Here is a 19128-nt window from a genome sequence, read left to right as displayed (position 1 = left end):
GGATGATGTCACCAAGAGGGAGCATATAGATATTGAAGAGTGATAGGGCAAGACAGACCAAGGACGGAGCCTGAGGAACGCTGCACAAGACTGTGCAGTGGCTTGGAGGAGAAACCGTTTATGGAGATGAAATGGAGACAGTGTGAGAGGAATGGTCTGAACCAGTCAAGGACAGAACCATGAAGGTTGAGGTGAGAGGGGAGGTGGTGGATGAGGATAGAGGGGTCACTGGTATCGAAGGCAGCAGAGAGGTCAATGAGGACAAGGGGGCAGAGGGAGCCCTGGTCGCAGATGGACAGAATGTCATTTGTCACTTTGACCAGGGCTGTTTTCTGTGCTATGTGCAGCATGGAAACCGACTGGAGGGGTTCGAGAAGGGAGTGGCAGGAGAGGAAGGAGCGAAGCTGGGAAGCAATGACTCACTCCAGGATCTTGGAAATGGAAAGGGAGATTGGAGATGGGGCTGTAGTTTGAGAGCAGGGATGGGTCCAGTCAGGGTTTTTGAAGGATAGGAGTGATGATGGCCATTTTTAAAGGACTGGGAATAGTGCCAGTGGACTTGGAGAGGTTTATGATGTCTATGAGTAGAGAGTCAAGGAGGTGGAGCTGTGAGGTAAGGAGAGGGGTAGGGATGGGGTCGAGGTAGCAAGTGGTTGGTTTCATGCAGGTTATATTGGTGGAGAGAGGAGTGGGAAACAACTTCGAAGGTGTGGAGGGAGTGATGGGTAGGGGCCAGAGTGGGAAGGGAAGATGTGAGGTGGTAGTAGACAGAAGGGCAGAAGCAGCTGAGTGGATCCCTCAACTTTGGATTCAAGGAAGTCCAGCATCGCCTCTCAGTTGGCATTGGAGATGAGGATTGGTGAAACATGAGAGGGTGGGCAGAGGATTCGGTTGGAGATGGAGAAGAGGAGCCTGGGCTTGTCCTTGGCCTCCAAGATTGTTTTGGAGTTAGAACGACGATTTAAAGGAGGAGCGATAAGAGATGATAACATCCAGCCAGATCTGCTGATGCACCCCCAGGTTGAGGGGGTGACTGCGGACATGGGTTGCAGAGTGGATGTGGAGGAGAAGTTGAGGGAGGAGAAAAGGGAGGAGAATTCAGCAGAGGTATAGCAGGAGGGGGTGAAGTGAAGGTTGAATTTCCCTAAGATGAGGACGTGTTCAGAGCAGAAGGGAGAGAGATGATAGAAGAGTGGAAATGTCGGGGATGAAGATGGGGGAGGCCTTGTGGGGACAATAGATAAGGAGAATTTTGAGGGAAAGTTTGGAGGATAAAGAATAAGGTGCTCAAAGGAGGGGACGTTTCCAGAGTAGGAAATAGGCTGAGCGGGGACCGGGAGATGAGAGCCACACCGCCATCAAGGTGGTTATGTTGTGGGCTATGATGGAAAGTGTAGCAGGGTGGTTTGGTCTCTATCAGAGGAAAGGTGTCCCCTGGAGTGATCCTGTTTTCAGTGAGGGCGAAAATGTCGATGTTATTGTCGACAATGAGATCTTGGATGGTGAGTGTTTTATTGGAGAGGGAGCGGACATTTTGTTGGCTGATGCAGAGGCGACAGTTGGTAGCAGAATGTGGGGTCAAGGGGGGGAGGGGAAGGACAGACAGGGTGGGTGGAGCTATGGATGAGGGAGGAGAGGTTGGCCCCAGGGATCAGGGACCTATGGCCTTTGCGGCGAGACTGGGGGATTCGAAAGCAGTGCTGGACACTCGGGGTGTTGCATTATTGGAGGGGCCGTCCTTTAGATGAGACGTTAAACCGGGGTGGGTGGGAACCACAGGGGCCCCCGAGTTAGCTGAGCGGAGGGGAACAAGCAGAGGAATAGGGCTGGAGGAGATCTAGTGAGGGTGAAGTGAGGACCTTGAAGTCAATCAGTGGGGAAACATGGAGCCAGCAAAGCTTGGCAGGACTGGGTGATGAGGCAGCAGAGTTTGATGAGAATAATAATAATAATAATAATCATAATCCTTGCATTTGATATAGTGCTTTTTCACGTCTTCCAGACGTCTCAAAGCTCTTCACAGAATATGCTGTAAAGCGAATTGACTGTATATTTGTGGGCGAAACGCAGCCAATTGCGCACAGCGGTGTGCCACAAACAGTCGTGGATTGAAAATGACCAATTTATTATTGCATTGTGTTTTGGAGGGATTATTATTAGGTGTGTGGAGTACGGAAACTTGCCCAAGGTTTTGCCCTGCCTGGAATTGAACCCAAGTGTCTCGCTTGCAAGGCGAGTGCTCTAACAACTGAGCTACAGGACTCCACGTACGTAAGCAGCTGAGTTTTGTGAGATTAATTCTGCTGCACATGGCTTTTGTCTCTTTGCTTGTGTATTGTGATGCATATTCAACATCAAATAAAAATGATTACAAAATCATCAAATCATGTGGAAACCTATCACCGTGCTTAAGACCGACCATACTACTGAGAGTTCCACATGTGCGTGGAAATTTACCCGTGTCTAGTAGTGGAGTGCGCACTCTCTCCCATGGAGGTTCGCATCCTGTTTGACGCTGCACCCGAGCTGGGGGTTGGAGCCGGGGGTAGGTGGGTGATCAGGAAAAGATCTGTCTCAAAGTAGCAAAATGTGGGAACCAACTAAGTGGTCTACTACTACTTTCTGTTTGAAGATTTCAATGACTGAGTGAGCACTTTATTCCTTACCCAAGTAACAGGAGCACTCCTTGTGATTCAGACTTAACCTTTATCCTCTGACCAAGTTCACCCACTGACTGCTGAGCGTCATCCCTCTATTTTTTAAAAATCTATCAGTCTGAAGGCTGAGACTGAAAGATTTTTAAAAAACAGAGTGAATAGCGGATATGTGGATAGGGCAGGTAATTAGAGTTAAGTCTGAAGATCAGCCATGATCTTATTGAATGGTGGGGCAGGCTCGAGGGGCCGAATGGCCTACTCCTGCTCCTAATTCTTATGTTCTTATGTTCTTATTGCTCAGTTCCTGGTGGCTGATTGTCAGCGCGTGAGATGCCGAGTCAGCACATTGAGCCGGCACTCAAACGCTAGAAAGATAATAATCCTTGCATTTGATATGGCAGCTTATCACATCTTCGAGGCGTCTCAAAGCATTTCACCGAATATACTGTAAAGTAAATTGACTGCATATTTCGTGGGTGAAACGCGGCAGCCAATTGGGCCCAGCAGTGGCCAACAAACAGTCGTGGTTTGAAGTGACCAAGTTTCTTTTTTAAGGGATTATGACTAACAACTTGGTTCCTACTTACTACTGGATAAACAGAGGCACGTGGAGTAAGGAAACCTGCCCAACGTTTCACTCTGCCTGGGAATCGAACCCAGGTCCTCTCACTTATGAGGTGAGCGCTCTAACAACTGAGCTACAGGACTCCAAAAGATAATCGTCTGATGGGGGGCACTGAGCAGGCCTGAAATTCCATCTAATCTTTTTTCTTTCCATCCCACCGGTATGCGACATGCGACAGGAAACCTGTCTCTGTACTTAAAAGTCTCTTAAGTGTGTGTTTGATATGGCAACTGTCTCAAAGCTCTTTGCAGGATTCACTGTAAAGTGTCATGAGTGAAGTGTAAAATAAATTTAAAAAATTATGATGTGTTCACTCAATCCATGACTGTTTGTGGGACACGACTGTGTGCAATTGGCTGCCACATTTCACCCAGAAAGTAAACAGTTTATTTTATAATATATTTGGTGCTCTCTCGAGGACATGATCAGGCACTATATCAAATGAAAGGATTATTATGTTATTATTAATGCTCAGTAAATGTTTGGTATCGTTCCAAATAATGAAAATTATCTCATTCCAGATAAGGAAAATCGGACAACTCCTGTATAGAAGCGTCAGCAAAGGGATCAGCTGTACAAAAAGCAAAGGGCGCTGCGCGATTATTGCAGTGTTGTGTGTAAAAATAAAACTACCACTACCTGAATTTACACCCTGAACTTCAGGCAGTATAACAACAATTTGCACTTATATAGAGTCCTCCACACAGGGTAGCATCTCAGAGCCTTAACAGTGGCAGGCGGAGCCTGAATCCGAGCCGGTGGTTGGGGATGGGGAGAAGGTGGCCGTAAGCACGGTCGAAAAGGAAGGTTTTCAGGTGGGACTTGAAAAAGGGGGAGAGAGTGGCAAGGCGGAAGGATTGAGGGAGTGTGTTCCAGAGCTTCGGGGTGTAGTGGCTGAAAGCACAACCTCCAATGGTGGGGTGGAGGGTGCAAGGGACAAGCAGGAGGCTGGTGCCAGTCGAGCGGAGATGCCAGGTGGTGGATTGGGGAGTGAGGATGTCAGAGAGGTAGGGAGGTGCCAGGGAGTGAATGGATTTGAACAAGAGTGTGAAGATCTTGAAGTCGATCCATTCGGTGATGGGGAGCCAGTGGAGCCTGGGCAGAACTGGTGACATGTGGGTACGGAGTTTGGTCCAGGTCAGTATGTGGGCAGCAGAGTTCTGAATGAGGTGGATCTTTTGAATAGTGGAGCTGAGGAGAACTGCTAGGAGTGAGTTTGAGTAATCCAAGTGGGAAGTGACAACCTTGAGATGGGCCACAAAGGAGGAAAGAGAGTGGGCGAGGCGGAGGGGCTCTGCGATGGTGAGGTGAGTGCAGAAAGACTATAGGCCCAACCAACGATGGTGGAGCGGGCAGGGCAGGGGTTGTGAAGAATGTGAGTGCCCACCATGTGGAGAATGCAGACACGTTGTTAAAGATTTTGCAGGTCACAGAGGTAGGGAGGAGCAAGATGATGGAGGGCTTTAAAAATGAGGAGAAGGATCTTGAACTCGGACCTCTGGGGTGACCAGTGAAGGATGGGGGTCATCAGGTCACAGAACTTAGTTTTAGCAGGTGACGTGAGCTGTAGAGTTCTGAATGATCTGCAGGTTCTGGAGGAAAGAATTAGGAAGTCTGGTGAGCAGGGTGTTAGCGTATTCAAGCTTGGAAGTGATGAAAGTGTGGACGAAGGTCTCGGCAGCCAGAGGGAAGAGGAATTGGTGGAGTTGGGCAATGTTGCAGAGGTGGGGGAAGGCAGAGCGAGTCAAGGTACAGATATAAGGTTTAAAGGACAGTTGAGGGTCAAACAAGCCACAAGATTTCTGTACTGGCTTCGTAAGGTGGAGTATGAATCCATGGAAAGTGATACTGTCATTGCTTGAATAGTGATGGGCACCAATCAGGAGAGCCTCGGTCTTGTTGGCGTTCAACAGAAGAAAGATTTGATGTCTGACAGACAGTCTGTCAGGACAGCAGTGGTCCTGGAGTCAAGGGTGGAGGCAGAGAGATACATTTGGAAGTTGACCCCATGTCTGCGGATGATGTCACCAAGAGGGAGCAGGTAAAAAGGATAGGACCAAGGACAGAGCCCTGGGGAATGCTGCATGTAATGGTGCAAGGGCTGGAGGAGAAGCCATTGGTAAATGTAAAGTGGAGTCAATGGGAAAGGTAAAAACAACAACAACAAAATGACATTTACAGAGCGCCTTGAACGTTGGGAGGAAGTCCTGCAAGCATCCCATCCCAGAAATGTTCAGACACAGATTGGCAAAGAGCCCTAGATGTGTGTTTGTGGGGTTAACAGTGGAGTTGAATTGGTTAATACAGCTTGCCATTGAGAGCACTGCCTGGCAAGCTTCTCACCGGTTGTTCAGCTTGGACCACGCTACCGTTTAGGGCTTTGGCTTGCAGGTTTAACAGGAGCTGCACACTTCCCTCTCATCAGAATAGCAATAGTTCACCACTACTCTTTGCTTTCTGCTAACCAGTTCCTTTTTAAATGTTCTATTGATTCAGCCGGACGTCTGTCTTGAAATTGTCCTTTGCAACCCTGAACTTGAGTTGACTTTGTTGCTTAATATTCTGTAGCCAATTTCCACACAGCAAAGTCCGACAAACAGCCATGAAGTGAATGATTAATTTTTATTGAGGATTGTCTGCCAGGACACCAGCAGGGAGGGGGAGGGGATAGAAACTTCCTTTTCTCCTGCGGATCTAAACTGCTCAATCTCCCTGGGCTCTTCCTCAAACTCACTGAACCAGTGCGCAACGTCGGCATCCAGTTTGACCCCCAACTGTCCTTCCATGTCCCCCCATCACATCCTTCTACCACCTCCGCCATATTGCCCATCTCCGACATTACTTTACCCCAAATGCCGCCGAAACCCTCGCACATGAGTTTCTCACCTCCCGCTTGGATTACTCCAACGCGCTCCTCCCCGATCTCCCCAGCTCCACCCTTCACAAGATCGAGTTCAATCAAAACTCTGCTGCCTGCATACTGACCTGGACCAAACTCTGTACCCACATCTCACCAGTTCTGGCTTGGCTCCACTGGCTCCCCATCACCGAATGGATAGACTTCAAAATCCTCAAACTCAAATCCATTCACTCCTCTACCTCTCCGACTTCCTCACTTCCCAATCCACCATCCAGCGCCTCTGCTCGATTGGCACCAGCTTCCTGCTCATCCCTCACACCCTCCACCTAGCATTGAAGGTTGTGCTTTCAGCCACTGCACCCCAAGCCTCTGAAACACTCTCTCTCAATCCCTCTGCCTTGCACCCTCTCTCCCCCTTTTTCACGTCCTGCCTGAAAACTTTCCTGTTCAACCGTGCTCATGGCCACCATCTCCCCCCAGCCCGGAGTCAGGCTCCGCCACTGTTAAACGCTCTGAGATGCCCACTGAGCCAAGTTGCCAAATAATAATGATCCTTACATTGAAACACTTTATGGGAAATTGTTGAGAATTGTAGTGACTGTTTCAGTGTCATGTATGCGGATGACACACAAATCTACTTTGCATCCTCCAGTACCAACTCTAGATCCGCTGAGGTTCTATCAGTGTGTCTGGCAGACATCAGAGTCTGGATCAGTGTAAACTTCCTACAGCTGAATGTGGACAAGTCGGAAGCCATACTCCTTGGCTCCCATCAACGTCTTCACTCCTGTGGATTTGAACTCCTCAACCTCCCTGGGCTCTCCCTCAGACTCACCGACCTAGTGCGCATTCTAGGCATTTGGTTTGGCCCCCAGCTGTCCTTCCTCCCCACAACCAGCCCCTATCAGGACTCCTCAACCTCCACTGGCTCCCCATCACTGAAAGGATCGACTTAAAGATCCTCACACTCGTGTTCAAATCCCTTCACTCTCTGGAACCACCCTACCTCTTCAACCTCCTCATTCCCCACTCCCCTAATTGGCGCCTCCGCTCGACTAGCGCTGGCCTCCTGTTTGTCCATTGCACCCTCCAACCCCACCATCTGAAGTTCCACTTTCAGCCACTACGCCCCAAAACTCTGGACCACTCTCACTCAATCCCTCCGTCTTGACCCCTCTCTCCCCTTTATTTCAAGTCCCCCCTGAAAACCTTCCTCTTCGACCATGATTAATAGCCTCCACTGGGACAGCTAGGGGAACTTGATCCAACTCTCCCAACACTTCAACATTGGGATTCACAGGGGGAGCATAGACATCTCCCCTCCTCATGTTAATCCAGATGAGGAGCAATAAAGCCCCAAAGAAGACAGACAGTGGATGGTGGCTGACAAGAGGCCACAAAAAAAACAAGAAAAAGAAGAAGATGAAGGACCCGATAAAGGGGAAGTAGCTGGAGTTGAAAAGGATGCTCATGGCCAAGGCAACAATTGACGGACTGTTTGGCAACCCCCAAACCCATCCACCCATTAATAATAATAATAATAATAGTAATAATAATAATCCTTGCATTTGATATAGCGCTTTTCACGTCGGGAGGATGTCCCAAATCGCTTCACAGAACACACTGTAGAGTGAATTAACTATATATTTGTGGGCAAACGCGGCAGCCAATTGCGCACAACAATGTCCCACAAACAGTCGTAGACTGAAAATGACCAATTTATTATTGTTCTTGGTTTTGGAGGGATTAAGTACCCAATCGTGAGTGGGGGCGGGGGAGTCTGGAGTTGGAGCGTCACAATCAAGGTAACTGGTAAAAACAGCATAAGATGTCTTTGAAGGTAGGTACCCTAAACATGTGCAGCTTGGCCAAAGACAGAGAGAACTGAGGTTAGCAGACTTGCCTTCAGGACAGGAGGCAAATCTGAAGGCAGGAGGATGGTGGGTGAGGGAGGAGGAGGGCTACAAGAGCATTGCTGTGTCAGTAATAAAACAAGACAATGAAATAACAATCGAACGTGAGTCACAATCAAACCACTGGGTTATCAATGTACGTACAGCAAAGCCTCAATCCCCTCAAAGGAAAGCAACGATTTGAGAAAGGGCCTTCTGCTCCATTAGAGAGAGGCAGAGAAGAGAACCATAGTCATGGCCTTCACTGGGCAGTATGAACTAGAGAGTCAGGAGAACTTTGAACCATTTATGAGAGCTATTGGTGAGTGTCTGGGCTGACGACAACAATTTGCATTTATATAGCTCCCCTCATGCAGGGTCCCAGAGCGCTTGACAGTGGTGGAGCACAACACCGAGCCAGGGGAAAGGGGGGTTGACCCTAGGTCGAAGAGGAAGGTCATCAGGCGCAACTTGAAGATGGGGAAGGAGGGGACAAGGTGGAAGGATTGAGAGAGAGTGTTCCAGAATTTCAGGGTGTAGTGGCTGCAGTGTTGGGGGGGAGGGGGGAGCACTGCTACGTTTGATGTGACACTTCATTTCACGGCTGTTTGTGGGACATTGTTGTGCGCAAATTGGCTACTTATGCTCAACTATAAAATACGTAGCAATATTCCATGCATCCCTTCTACACGTGGAAATTCTCATGTATTAGAATGGAATGTACACTATTTCCTTGGAGAGCTGAATGCCGCTTATCTAATTCCGAAGAGTACCAGGCATCCTCTGATAAGATCCAAGGCTTGAGGACCCAAGAGCGTGTGATGGGGTACCTGCTGAAGTTTAACCAGTTAAAGCTGCACAGCTTGCCATTGAGAGAACTGTCTGGCAAGCTTTACCGCTGCTTGTCCAGCTGGGACCACACTACCCGTTAGGAATCAGCAAACCCAGGGTTTGATCAAAACTTAGTGAATGTGTCAAACCGTGCGCAATAGATAGGATTGCGATGGCATTCAATCTATCCTGGATCATTGTTGATGTGACTGAGTTTTTGATGCGACTCATCTCTGAGAACAAACATTCACCTTCACAGACTGTTGCTGGTAGTTTAAGAACATACACAGAGCAACTGTTACATTTGAAAATGTGAGACTAACGTAGATATATGCACCGAATATGGCAGAACAGATACGTTGTGTGCAATGAATTACACAGTGGGAAAGTAGTAGAAATAGTATGCGTGTGTGTTGGGGTGTGTTTGTGGGTGAGGCGGGTTGGGGGGTGCAGTAACCCAGCCCAGTGTTATGAAATCTAGAAAAGGAACCAACCAAACGGAACCAAATCCAGCCCAGAGAAGGGCAAAACAACCCAACCCATCCAAACAACACAAGTCTTTACCTCCCGCCTTCGCAAACAGCCATGGAGTGAGTAATCAATTTTATCTGGGGATTGTTTGCACCTTCTCTTTACGAATAGCACCATGGGATCCTTACCATTAACAATAACAATTTGCATTTATATAGCATCCCAGAGTGCTTGACAGTGGTAAAGCATGACACTGAGCTCAGGGGTAGGTGACCCTAGGCACAGCTGAAGAGTCTAAGAGCCTTCAGGCAGGACCTGAAGATGGCGAAGGAGGGGTCAAGCAGGAGGCCGGAGCCAGTCGAGGGGAAGCAACGGGTAGTGGGTTCAGGAGTAAGCAGGTTGGAGAGGTAGGAAGGTGCCAGAGCATGAAAGGAATTGAACAGGAATAGATGGACCTTTGTTTAACATTTCATCTGATAATCCAGCATATCAGCAATCTTGCAACTGTGCCCCCACCAGCTGCCCACCACCAAACTGAAGGATATTTGTTGCCCTGTTTGGCAGTTTTGTGGTGCTCCAGCAAAGCACTATCAATCCCTTCTGAAGCATCAGCCTGGCTCAATTGGTAGCACTATCTACTTTCAGTCAGAAGGTTGTGGCTTGAAGTCCTACATTAGGACTTGAAACCCATATAGCCTAGCCTGAAACTCAAATGGAATGCTGGGGTTCCATCCTTCAAATGAGATGTTAAACCAAGGTCCCCTTTGCCTGTTCAGGTGGATGTTAATGGTCCCATGGCACTGACTGAAAAGAGAAAGGAGTTTCTCTCTCCTGGGATCCTGACCGACAATCCCTCAAATATAATTGATTACTCACTTCATGGCTCTTTGTGGGATGTTGCTGAGTGCAAATTGTCTGCCACATTCACCCACAAAAATACACAAGTCTCTTCACTTTACAGTATATCATAAGAGCATAAGAATTAGCAGCAGGAGTAGGCCATTCGGCCCCTCTAGCCTGCCCCGCCTTTCAATAAGATCATAGCTGATCTATTCTAACTCCACCCACCCGCCTTATCCCCATATCACTTAATCCCTTTATCCACAAGAAATCTATCAACCTCGGTCTTGAATATGTTCAAGGACTGAGCATCTACAGCCCTTTGGGGTAGAGCATTCCATAAATTCACTACCCTCTGAGTGAAGACATTTTTCCTCAAGGCAGTGTGAAAAATTTTTTAAGACTGTGTACCCGGGTTATAGTTTCTCCAACCAGGGAATAATGTCTCCCACTATCTGTTCTGTCATGCCCCTTAATAATCTTATAGGTTTCTATACGATCACCTCTCATTCTTCTATATTCCAGAGAATATAGGCCTAAATTACTCAGCCTCTCCTCATAACTCATCCCCCTCATCCCTGGTGAATCTACATTGTACCCCTTCAAGGCGAGTGCATCCTTTCTTAAACAAGAAGACCAAAACTGCACACAATACTCTTGGTGCAGTCTCACCAGGGCCCTATGCAGTGGCTGCAAGACTTCACTCTTATATTCTAACCCTTTTGTAACAAATGCCAACATACTGTTAGGTTTCCTGATTCCTTGCTATACCTGCAAGCTAACTTTTTGTGACTGGTGTACAAGGATGCCCAAGTCCCTCTGAACACTAACACTATCTTGTCTCTCCCCTTCCTGATTGCTTGCTGTACCTGCCCTTCTTTCCCCTTCTAAAAAATAATCTGCTCTTCTGTTTTTGCCACCAAGGTGGATGACCTCACACTTCCCAATATTATACTTCATCTGCCACCTATTTGCCCACTCACCTAGCCTATCTATATCTCGTTGCCTTTTTTTAATGTCATCCTCGGTGTTTACTCTCCCTCCTAGTTTAGTGTCATCCGCGAATTTAGATATATTAAGTTCGATGTCCCCGTCGAGATCATTGATGTAGATTGTATATAGTTGAGGCCCAAGCACTGATCCTTGTGGCACTCCACTAGTCACATCCCGCCAATCTCAGAAGGACCCATTTAGCCCTACTCTTTGTTATCTTCCTGTCAGTCATTCTTCAATCCATGCTAATATATTCCCCTTAATTCCATGAGCTCTAATCTTGTGGATTTCCTATAAAGCACTCTGAGACATCTCAATGATATGATAAGGCGCTACATCAAATCCAAGAATTATTATTTAGTATTTTCAGATGTCGCAACAACGTGAAAAGGCCCTGTATCAAATGTAATATTTAAATGTAAATATGTAAATGTAATAATATTTATTCTGCTCCATTGGAAAAAGTCCTTAATTGTTGTGTTAAGAAATCCACAAATAAATACAAGAACAACAAATTGCATTTGTATAGCACCTTTTACGTCGAGAGGACATTCTAAGGCGCTGGTTAGTCAAAGGAGGGTGACTGAAGGCAGGTCGAAGAAGAAGATCTTGAAACTTGCCTTGAAGGAGGCAAGGGAGGGAGTGAGGAAGGGACCGTGGGGAGGAATTCCAAAGGATGGGGGCAGAGACGCAGTAGGCCTGACCGCCGATGGTGGGAGGAAGCAGACAGGTTAATATGGAGTTAGGTAATTGGGTACAATTGACCCTTTTAAATGATATCTGTTTATTTCTAGGTGTCTCAAATGAAGACATTGAGCAAACTAAGGCCATTGGCTGGGTGACCGATATCATCCAAAAAGGCGACCATTTCAAAATGATGACCAGACTTAACAACAGACAACACGTCAACGAGTTTACTCTGGGGAAAGAGGCAAACATTGAAACCTATACTGGACAAATGTTCAAGGTAACTTACCTCAACCAGGTGACTCTAAACATTCATCTGAGACTTGATGCCAGGGCACGCCATGCTTCATACAGCCATAGATATTCACAGCACAGAAGATAGTCATTTGGCTAGTGAGAGACGAGGTATGGAGATGGCATTTCAAAATCTCCTCCCGTACCAACAGCCAAAAATTAAATGCATGACAACAACTTGAATTTACACAGCGCTCTTCACACAGGGCAATGTCTCAAAGCGCTTAAACAGTGGCGGAGCCTGACACCGAACCGTGGGGAGAGAGGAGGTGACCTTCAACATGGTCAAAGAGGAAAGTCTTCAGTCATGATCTAAAAGAGGAGAAAGAGGGGGCAAGGTGGAGGGATTGTGGGATAGAGTTCCAAAGCTTCCAAACCTGAACAGGCAGAGGGTACCTTGTCTCATCCGAATGACGGCACCTCTGTTAATGCAGCTTTCCCCCAGCACTGCATTGGAGTGTTAGCCTAAACTACAGGAGTTCCAAATGGAGCTAGTTTGGGACTTGAGCCCACAACCTTCTGAATCAGGGGCGAGAGCGCAATCGACTGAGCCAGATTGACACCTGAGAAACATTATGAAATGTTATTGTAACGAAACAAAATGATGAAGCGTTGCATAGTTGTGTTAAGGCTGAGACCAGGTGAACTTATAGACCTCAAACAGATCTGTACCAAGGTGGATGGGGAAGTGGGGATAAATAATACAAATAATAAATAATATTCCTTATATTTGATGTTGAACAATTCCAAGTCATCAAGTCCTCTCAAAGCGCTTCAACTGTACTGTTACTGGAAAGTGTAGTTGCATTCAATGTGCCCACAGCAATGTCCCACAAGTTAACGATGAATTTTATGGGTCAGGATTATTGTCCAGGACAGGTAAAGTGTAATGTCTGTGTACTTTGTAATAATCCTTGCTTTTAATACAGTGCGTTAGCACATCATTGAGACGTGTCAAAGCGCTTCGCAGTGTAAAGTGGTTTTGACTGTATATTTTGTGGGCGAAATGCTGCAGCCAGTTTGTGCACAACAGTGTCCCACAAACAGCCATGAAGTAAATGACCAATTTTATTTGGGATTTGTTGACAAGGACACTGGGAGAAAAGTGCATTGGAACTCGTGGAGTCCTGTAGCTCAATGGTTAGAGCACTCGCCTTGCAAGCGAGACACCTGGTTTCAATTCCAGGCAGTGCAAAACCTTGGGCAAGTTTCCTTACTCCACACACCTAATAATAATCCCTCCAAAACAAAAAACAATAAATTGGTCATTTTCAATCCACGACTGTTTGTGGGACACTGCTGTGCACAATTGGCTGCCGAGTTTCGCCCACAAATATTCGGTCAATTCACTTTACAGCATATTCTGTGAAGCACTTTGAAACATCTAGAAGACGTGAAAAGCGCTATATCAAAAGCAAGAATTATTATTATTATTATTATTTAACGTCTACCTGAACAGTCAGATGGGACCTTGGTTTAATGTCTCATTTGATGGATGGCACTTCCGACAATGCAACACACCCACAGTGCTGCTTTGGAGTGTCCACTTAGACTATGTGATTCCAAGTCCCGACAACTTCCTGACCCAGAGGCGAGAACTCTACCACTGAGCCAGGCAGTCAACCAAAATAGATCTACCTCAGTGTATTGAAGTGGCCTCCTGCTGAAGCCATATGAACACATGAATGATTGAACTCTATGTTCCTCACCAAGGTAACGATCAACTCTGATGGACCCACTAAACTGGTCGGAAAAATGGAACACATAAAGACTGTCACCGAGCTGAAAGGGAACAAATTGATTAGTGTAAGTTGCTATTGAGAGGAATGGCTGGGGAAAGTTGGATGGACTTGGATGGGGTTGGGGAGCAGGACTCCTGGTGAGCCTTTGCTCAGCTCTTCATGGCTGATTGTCAATGTGTGCAATGCCGAGTCTGTGGAATACGTCAGCCCTCTTACACCTCCCCATCCCGCCTACCCACCCCCATAACCCCACCCACCCGAGCTTGGCTCCTACTCCTATCTTGGGTGCCCAGTCACAAGTGCTTTGGGACATGATTCCGATGTGAAAGGCACAACACTCTTTCCTTCCAGCATCCTGGGATGTCTTTCCGATATCCAGTGTTATTTGTTGTTGTTGTTGAGTCAGAAGGTTGTGGGTTTTCATTTGCACTTTTGGGACTTTGAGCTCCCAGTCTAGGCTGATGCTCCAGTCCAGTTCTGAGGGAAACATTACATTGTCAGAGTCGCTGTCTTTCTAATGAGATGTTAATAATAATCCTTGCATTTGGTATAGTGCCTTATCACATCAGAAGGACATCTCAAAGAAATTCTGAAATCCCATAGTGTAGTGGTTAGCACACTCGCCTCGCAACCAAGAGAACCTGTGTTTGATTCCTGGGCAGGGCATAACCTGAGGCAAGTTTCCTTACTCTAAATGCCTGTTTACCTAACAGTAATTAGTCGATTGGCGGATCGCTTTCCGGAAGTAATAATCCCATTCCACCAAAGAAAATTGAGCTGAGAGTGTAACCACTGAGCCAGGCTGACACTAAACTGAGGTCCCACCTACCGGTGGATGTTAAAGATCCTATGGCATTATTGGAAAAGAGATGAGAGTTTCTCTCTCCTGCTGTCATGGCCCACAATGCCCCAGATAAAATCGGTCATTGACTTTATAATAATAATAATTCTTACATTTGATGTGGCGCTTTTTACGTGTTCTATTATTGTTTTTTTTCTTGAGGGATTATTATCAGAATGTGGAGTAAGGAAACTTCCCCAAGGTTTCACTCTGCTGGGAATCGAGCCAAGGTCTCTCGCTTGCAAAGCAAGTGCATTAACCACTTAGCTACAGGACTCCACAGACTTTATGACTATTTGCGGGGCATTACTGCATGAAAGATGGCTGCCATGTTCCCCTACACAGTACACAGTTACTACTTCACAATATTTTGGTCACCTTCCTCCCCCTCCCCCTCCCACTGGCTCAGCCCCGGGATCTGTTATTTTGAAGCGCTCTGAGACGCCGTCCGGCGTGGAGGGCGTTATATAAATCCAAGTTGTTGTTGTTATTTTATCATCTCGTTCCAGACAATGACTGATGGAGATATCGTCTACAAGTCTGTCAGCATAAAGGTCAAGTGAAAGGGACATTGTGTAATTAATTGTACAACACTTTCTGTTAAAATAAAACTACCAATTCTTCTTCAGTATAGTACAACGTTATGTCAGATTAAGAACAAGAACAACAAAATTACATTTGTATAGCTCTTTTCACATCGGGAGGACATCCTGATGTGAAAAGAGTCCTGTCGCTCAGTGGTTAGAGCACTCGCTGTGCAAGTGAGAGACCTGAATTCAATTCCAGGCAGAGGGCGAAACCTTGGGCAAGTTTCCTAACTCCACACGCCTAATAATAATCCCTCCAAAAAACAAAAACAATAATAAATTGGTCATTTTCAATCCATGATTGTTTGTGGGACATTGCTGTGCGCAATTGGCTGCCGCGTTCGCCTACAAATATGCAGTCAATTCACTTTACAGTGTGTTCTGTGAAGCACTTTGGGATGTCCTCCCGACGTGAAAGGCGCTATATCAAATGCAAGGATTATTATTATTATTATTATCCGAAAGCGCAGGACAGTCATTATTTCGGACCCGAGCTGGGTGTCGGGATTGGGGAGGGTAGAGGGCGGGGGGGGAACAGGGTGATGGAAAGCACGGTCGAAGAGGGGGGTCTTAAGATGGGTCTTCAAGGAGGCAAGGATGGGGGCGAAGAGGAGGGTCTGTGGGATGGAGTTCCAGAGGGTGGAGGCAGAATGGCTGAAGGCCTGCCTGCCAATGGTGGGCAGCGGATGTGAAGCAGGCCAGAGCCCGCTGACCGGAGGGAGCTGGAAGCATGTTAGGGGCTCAGGAGGTTGCAAAGGTAGGGTGATGCAAGGCCATGGAAAGCTTTGAAGGTGAGGACCAGGAATTTGAATTGTATCCTCTGAGTGATGGGAAGCCAGCGGAGTCAAGCAAGGATGGGGGTGATAGGGTCACAGAGCCTGGTACGGGAGAGGACACCGGCTTCAGAGTTCTGGATGATCTGCAGCCTATGGAGGGAGGAGTTGGGGAGGCCAACAAGCAGTGAGTTTGCATAGTAAAGCCTGGATGTTCTGAATGCATGTGTGAGGGTTTCAGCGTCCTGCGGTGGAGCCAGGCGATGTTGAAGAGGTGAGGGAAGGCAGAGAGCATCATGGCATGGACGTGGGAGAGAAAGGATAGTTGAGGGTCAAACAAGACGCCAAGGTCCCGGACTGGCTTAGCAAGGTGGAGTGTGCATCCTTGGATGGTGATGCTATCAGCGCCTGAAATGCGGAGGCTCTGACAGCAGCCAATCAGGAGAGCCTCGGTCTTGTTGACGTTCAACATAAGAAAGTTCGCTCTCATCCAGGACTTGATGTCTGATAGACATTCTGTCAGGACAGCAGTGGTCCTGGAGTTAAGAGTGAGGGGGAGAGGTAGAGTTGGGTGTCATCTGCATACATGTGGAATTCGACCCCGTGTCTATGGATGATGTCACCAAGAGGGAGCATATAGATATTGAAGAGTGATAGGGCAAGACAGACCAAGGACAGAGCCTGAGGAACGCTGCACAAGACTGTGCAGTGGCTTGGAGGAGAAACCATTTACGGAGATGAAATGGAGGCAGTGTGAGAGGTATGGTCTGAACCAGTCAAGGACAGAGCCATGAAGGTTGAGGTGAGAGGAGAGGTGGTAGATGAGAATATAGTCAACGGTATCAAAGGCAGCAGAGAAATCAATGAGGACGAGGGGGCAGAGGGAGCCCTTGTCGCAGATGGACAGAATGTCATTTGTCACTTTGACCAGGGCTGTTTTCTGTGCTATGTGCGGCATGGAAACCCGATTGGAGGGCTTCGAGAAGGGAGTGGCAGGAGAAGAAGGAGCAAAGCTGGGAAGCAACGACTGGCTCCAGGTCTTTGGAAAAGGAGAGGGAGGTTGGAGGTGGCATCACCTCTCAGTTGGCATTGGAGATGATGATTGGTGAAACATTCGCCTAAGATGAGGACGTGTTCAGAGCAGAAGGGAGAAAGAAGATAGGAGGGTGGAGATGTCGGGGATGAAGATGGGGGAGGCCTTGTGGGGACAATAGATAAGGAGAAAGTTTGGAGGGGTGATAAAGAATAAAGTGCTCAAAGGCGGGGACGGTTCCAGAGTAGGGAATAGGCTGAGCGGGGACCGGGAGATGAGAGCCACACCGCCATCAAGGTGGTTAGGTCGTTGGGTAAAATGGAAGGTGTAGCTGGGTGGTTTGGTCTCTATCAGGTGGAAGTTGTCCCCTGGAGTGATCCCGTTTTCAGTGAAGGCGGGAATGTCGATGCTATTGTCGACAATGAGATCTTGGATGGTGAGTGTTTTATTGGAGAGGGAGCAGACATTTTTGTTGGCCGATCCAGAGGGGACAGCTGGTGGCAGAATGTGGGGTCAAGGGGGGGAAGTGATGGACTGACAGGGTGGGTGGGGCTGTGGATGCAGGAGGAGAGGTTGGCCCCGAGCATCAGGGACCGATGGGCTTTGCGGCGAGACTGGGGCATAGGGCAGCCAGAGTGTTTGGTGTTGGACAGTCAGCAGCATCTGTCACGGTGGGCCCAATGGAGGATTCGCAGGGTGGAGCAGAGGGAGGCTGTGGAAAATCGAGGAGGGATAGGAGTTGGGGAGGGCGGTGGGAGAGGAGGGCCGCAGAAGTAATGGAGGGCAGAGCATTTTGGGGAAGCAGCTTGGGTCAGTGGCAGCAGTGAAAATTTGTATGCGAAGACCAAGAGCGAATGGGTGGGGAGGGGGGCAGCGAGGTATGTTTAGCCCACTGGCGTGGGTCATCGTGGGGAGAGTGGGACAATCTTATAGTCCCAGTGAATCCAGGCTGAGAAATTCAAATTAACCTCTCTGAGCACTTCACAGAGATAGTGGGCAGACCAAAGGGGAAGGATCAAGGGGAGGTGATGTAGGCAGGTCGACAAGGTAGATTTTCAAGCGGGATTAGAGAAGGGCGGGTGGTCCGGACAAAGGGGAAGAGGGACGGAGTTCAGAAGTTCGGGGGCACAGTTGCTGAAGGTTCATTCAGCTGCCAATGGTAGAAAAATTTGATGATTCTCTTTTTCTATAGTGTGCCCTGGAATCTTTAACATCCGCTGGTAGATGGTACCTCAGTTTAGCACAACTCTCGCCTCTGAGTCAGAAGGTTGTGGGTACAAACCCCACATGAGGTCTTGGAATCGCACAGTCTAAGATGGTATTCCAATGCAGTGCTGGACACTTGGGTGTTGCATTGTCGGAGGTGCCGTCCTTTAGATGAGACGTTAAACTGGGGTGGGTGAGAAGCACAGGGGACCCTGAGTTAGCTGAGCAGAGGGGAACGAGCAGAGGAATAGGGCTGGAGGAGATCTGGTGAGGGTGACGTGAGGACCTTGAAGTCAATCAGTGGGGAAACATGGAGCCAGCAAAGCTTGGCAGGACTGGGTGATGAGGCAGCAGAGTTTGATGATAATACTAATAATCCTTGCATTTGACATAGAGCTTTTTCACATCTTCTAGACGTCTCAAAGCTATTCACAGAATATGCTGTAAAGTGAATTGACTGTACATTTGTGGGAGAAACGCAGCAGCCAATTGCGCACAGCAGTGTCCCACAAACAGTCGTGGATTGAAAATGACCAATTTATTATTGTATTGTGTTTTGGAGGGATTATTATTAGGAGTGTGGAGTAAGGAAACTTGCCCAAGGTTTTGCCCTGCCTGGAATTGACCCAGGTGTCTCTCTTGCAAGGCGAGTGCTCTAACTACTGAGCTGCAGGACTCCACGTCCATAAGCAGATGAGTTTTGTATCGGTTGGAGATTAATTCTGCTGCACATGGCTTTTGTCTCTTTGCTTATGTATTGCGATGCATATTCAACATCAAATAAAAATGATTACAA

The 19128-nt window shown here is 47.6% G+C and overlaps 1 protein-coding gene and 1 non-coding gene across 2 annotated transcripts in view; one reads left to right on the top strand and one right to left on the bottom strand.

Moving 5' to 3' along the window:
- Window positions 1-12100, top strand: part of LOC103181511 (gastrotropin-like) — a 44513-nt gene extending 32413 nt beyond the window's left edge. Inside the window, exon 4 of the mRNA XM_042343703.1 lies at window positions 11964-12100. Within this exon, the coding sequence (XP_042199637.1) occupies window positions 11964-12011 (48 nt within the window). The 3' untranslated portion in view covers window positions 12012-12100. The remainder of the gene's footprint in view (window positions 1-11963) is intronic.
- On the bottom strand, window positions 3292-3365 carry trnam-cau. Its single transcript has one exon. It is a non-coding gene; the product is annotated as a tRNA-Met (tRNA).
- Window positions 12101-19128: the final 7028 nt, after the last annotated feature.

Source organism: Callorhinchus milii, unplaced genomic scaffold, assembly GCF_018977255.1.
Source record: "Callorhinchus milii isolate IMCB2004 unplaced genomic scaffold, IMCB_Cmil_1.0 Scaffold1, whole genome shotgun sequence".
In the NCBI taxonomy this organism is placed as follows: Eukaryota; Metazoa; Chordata; class Chondrichthyes; order Chimaeriformes; family Callorhinchidae; genus Callorhinchus; species Callorhinchus milii.
The sequence above is the reverse complement of the archived record's forward strand: the minus strand, read 5'-3'. Positions and strand labels throughout refer to the sequence as shown.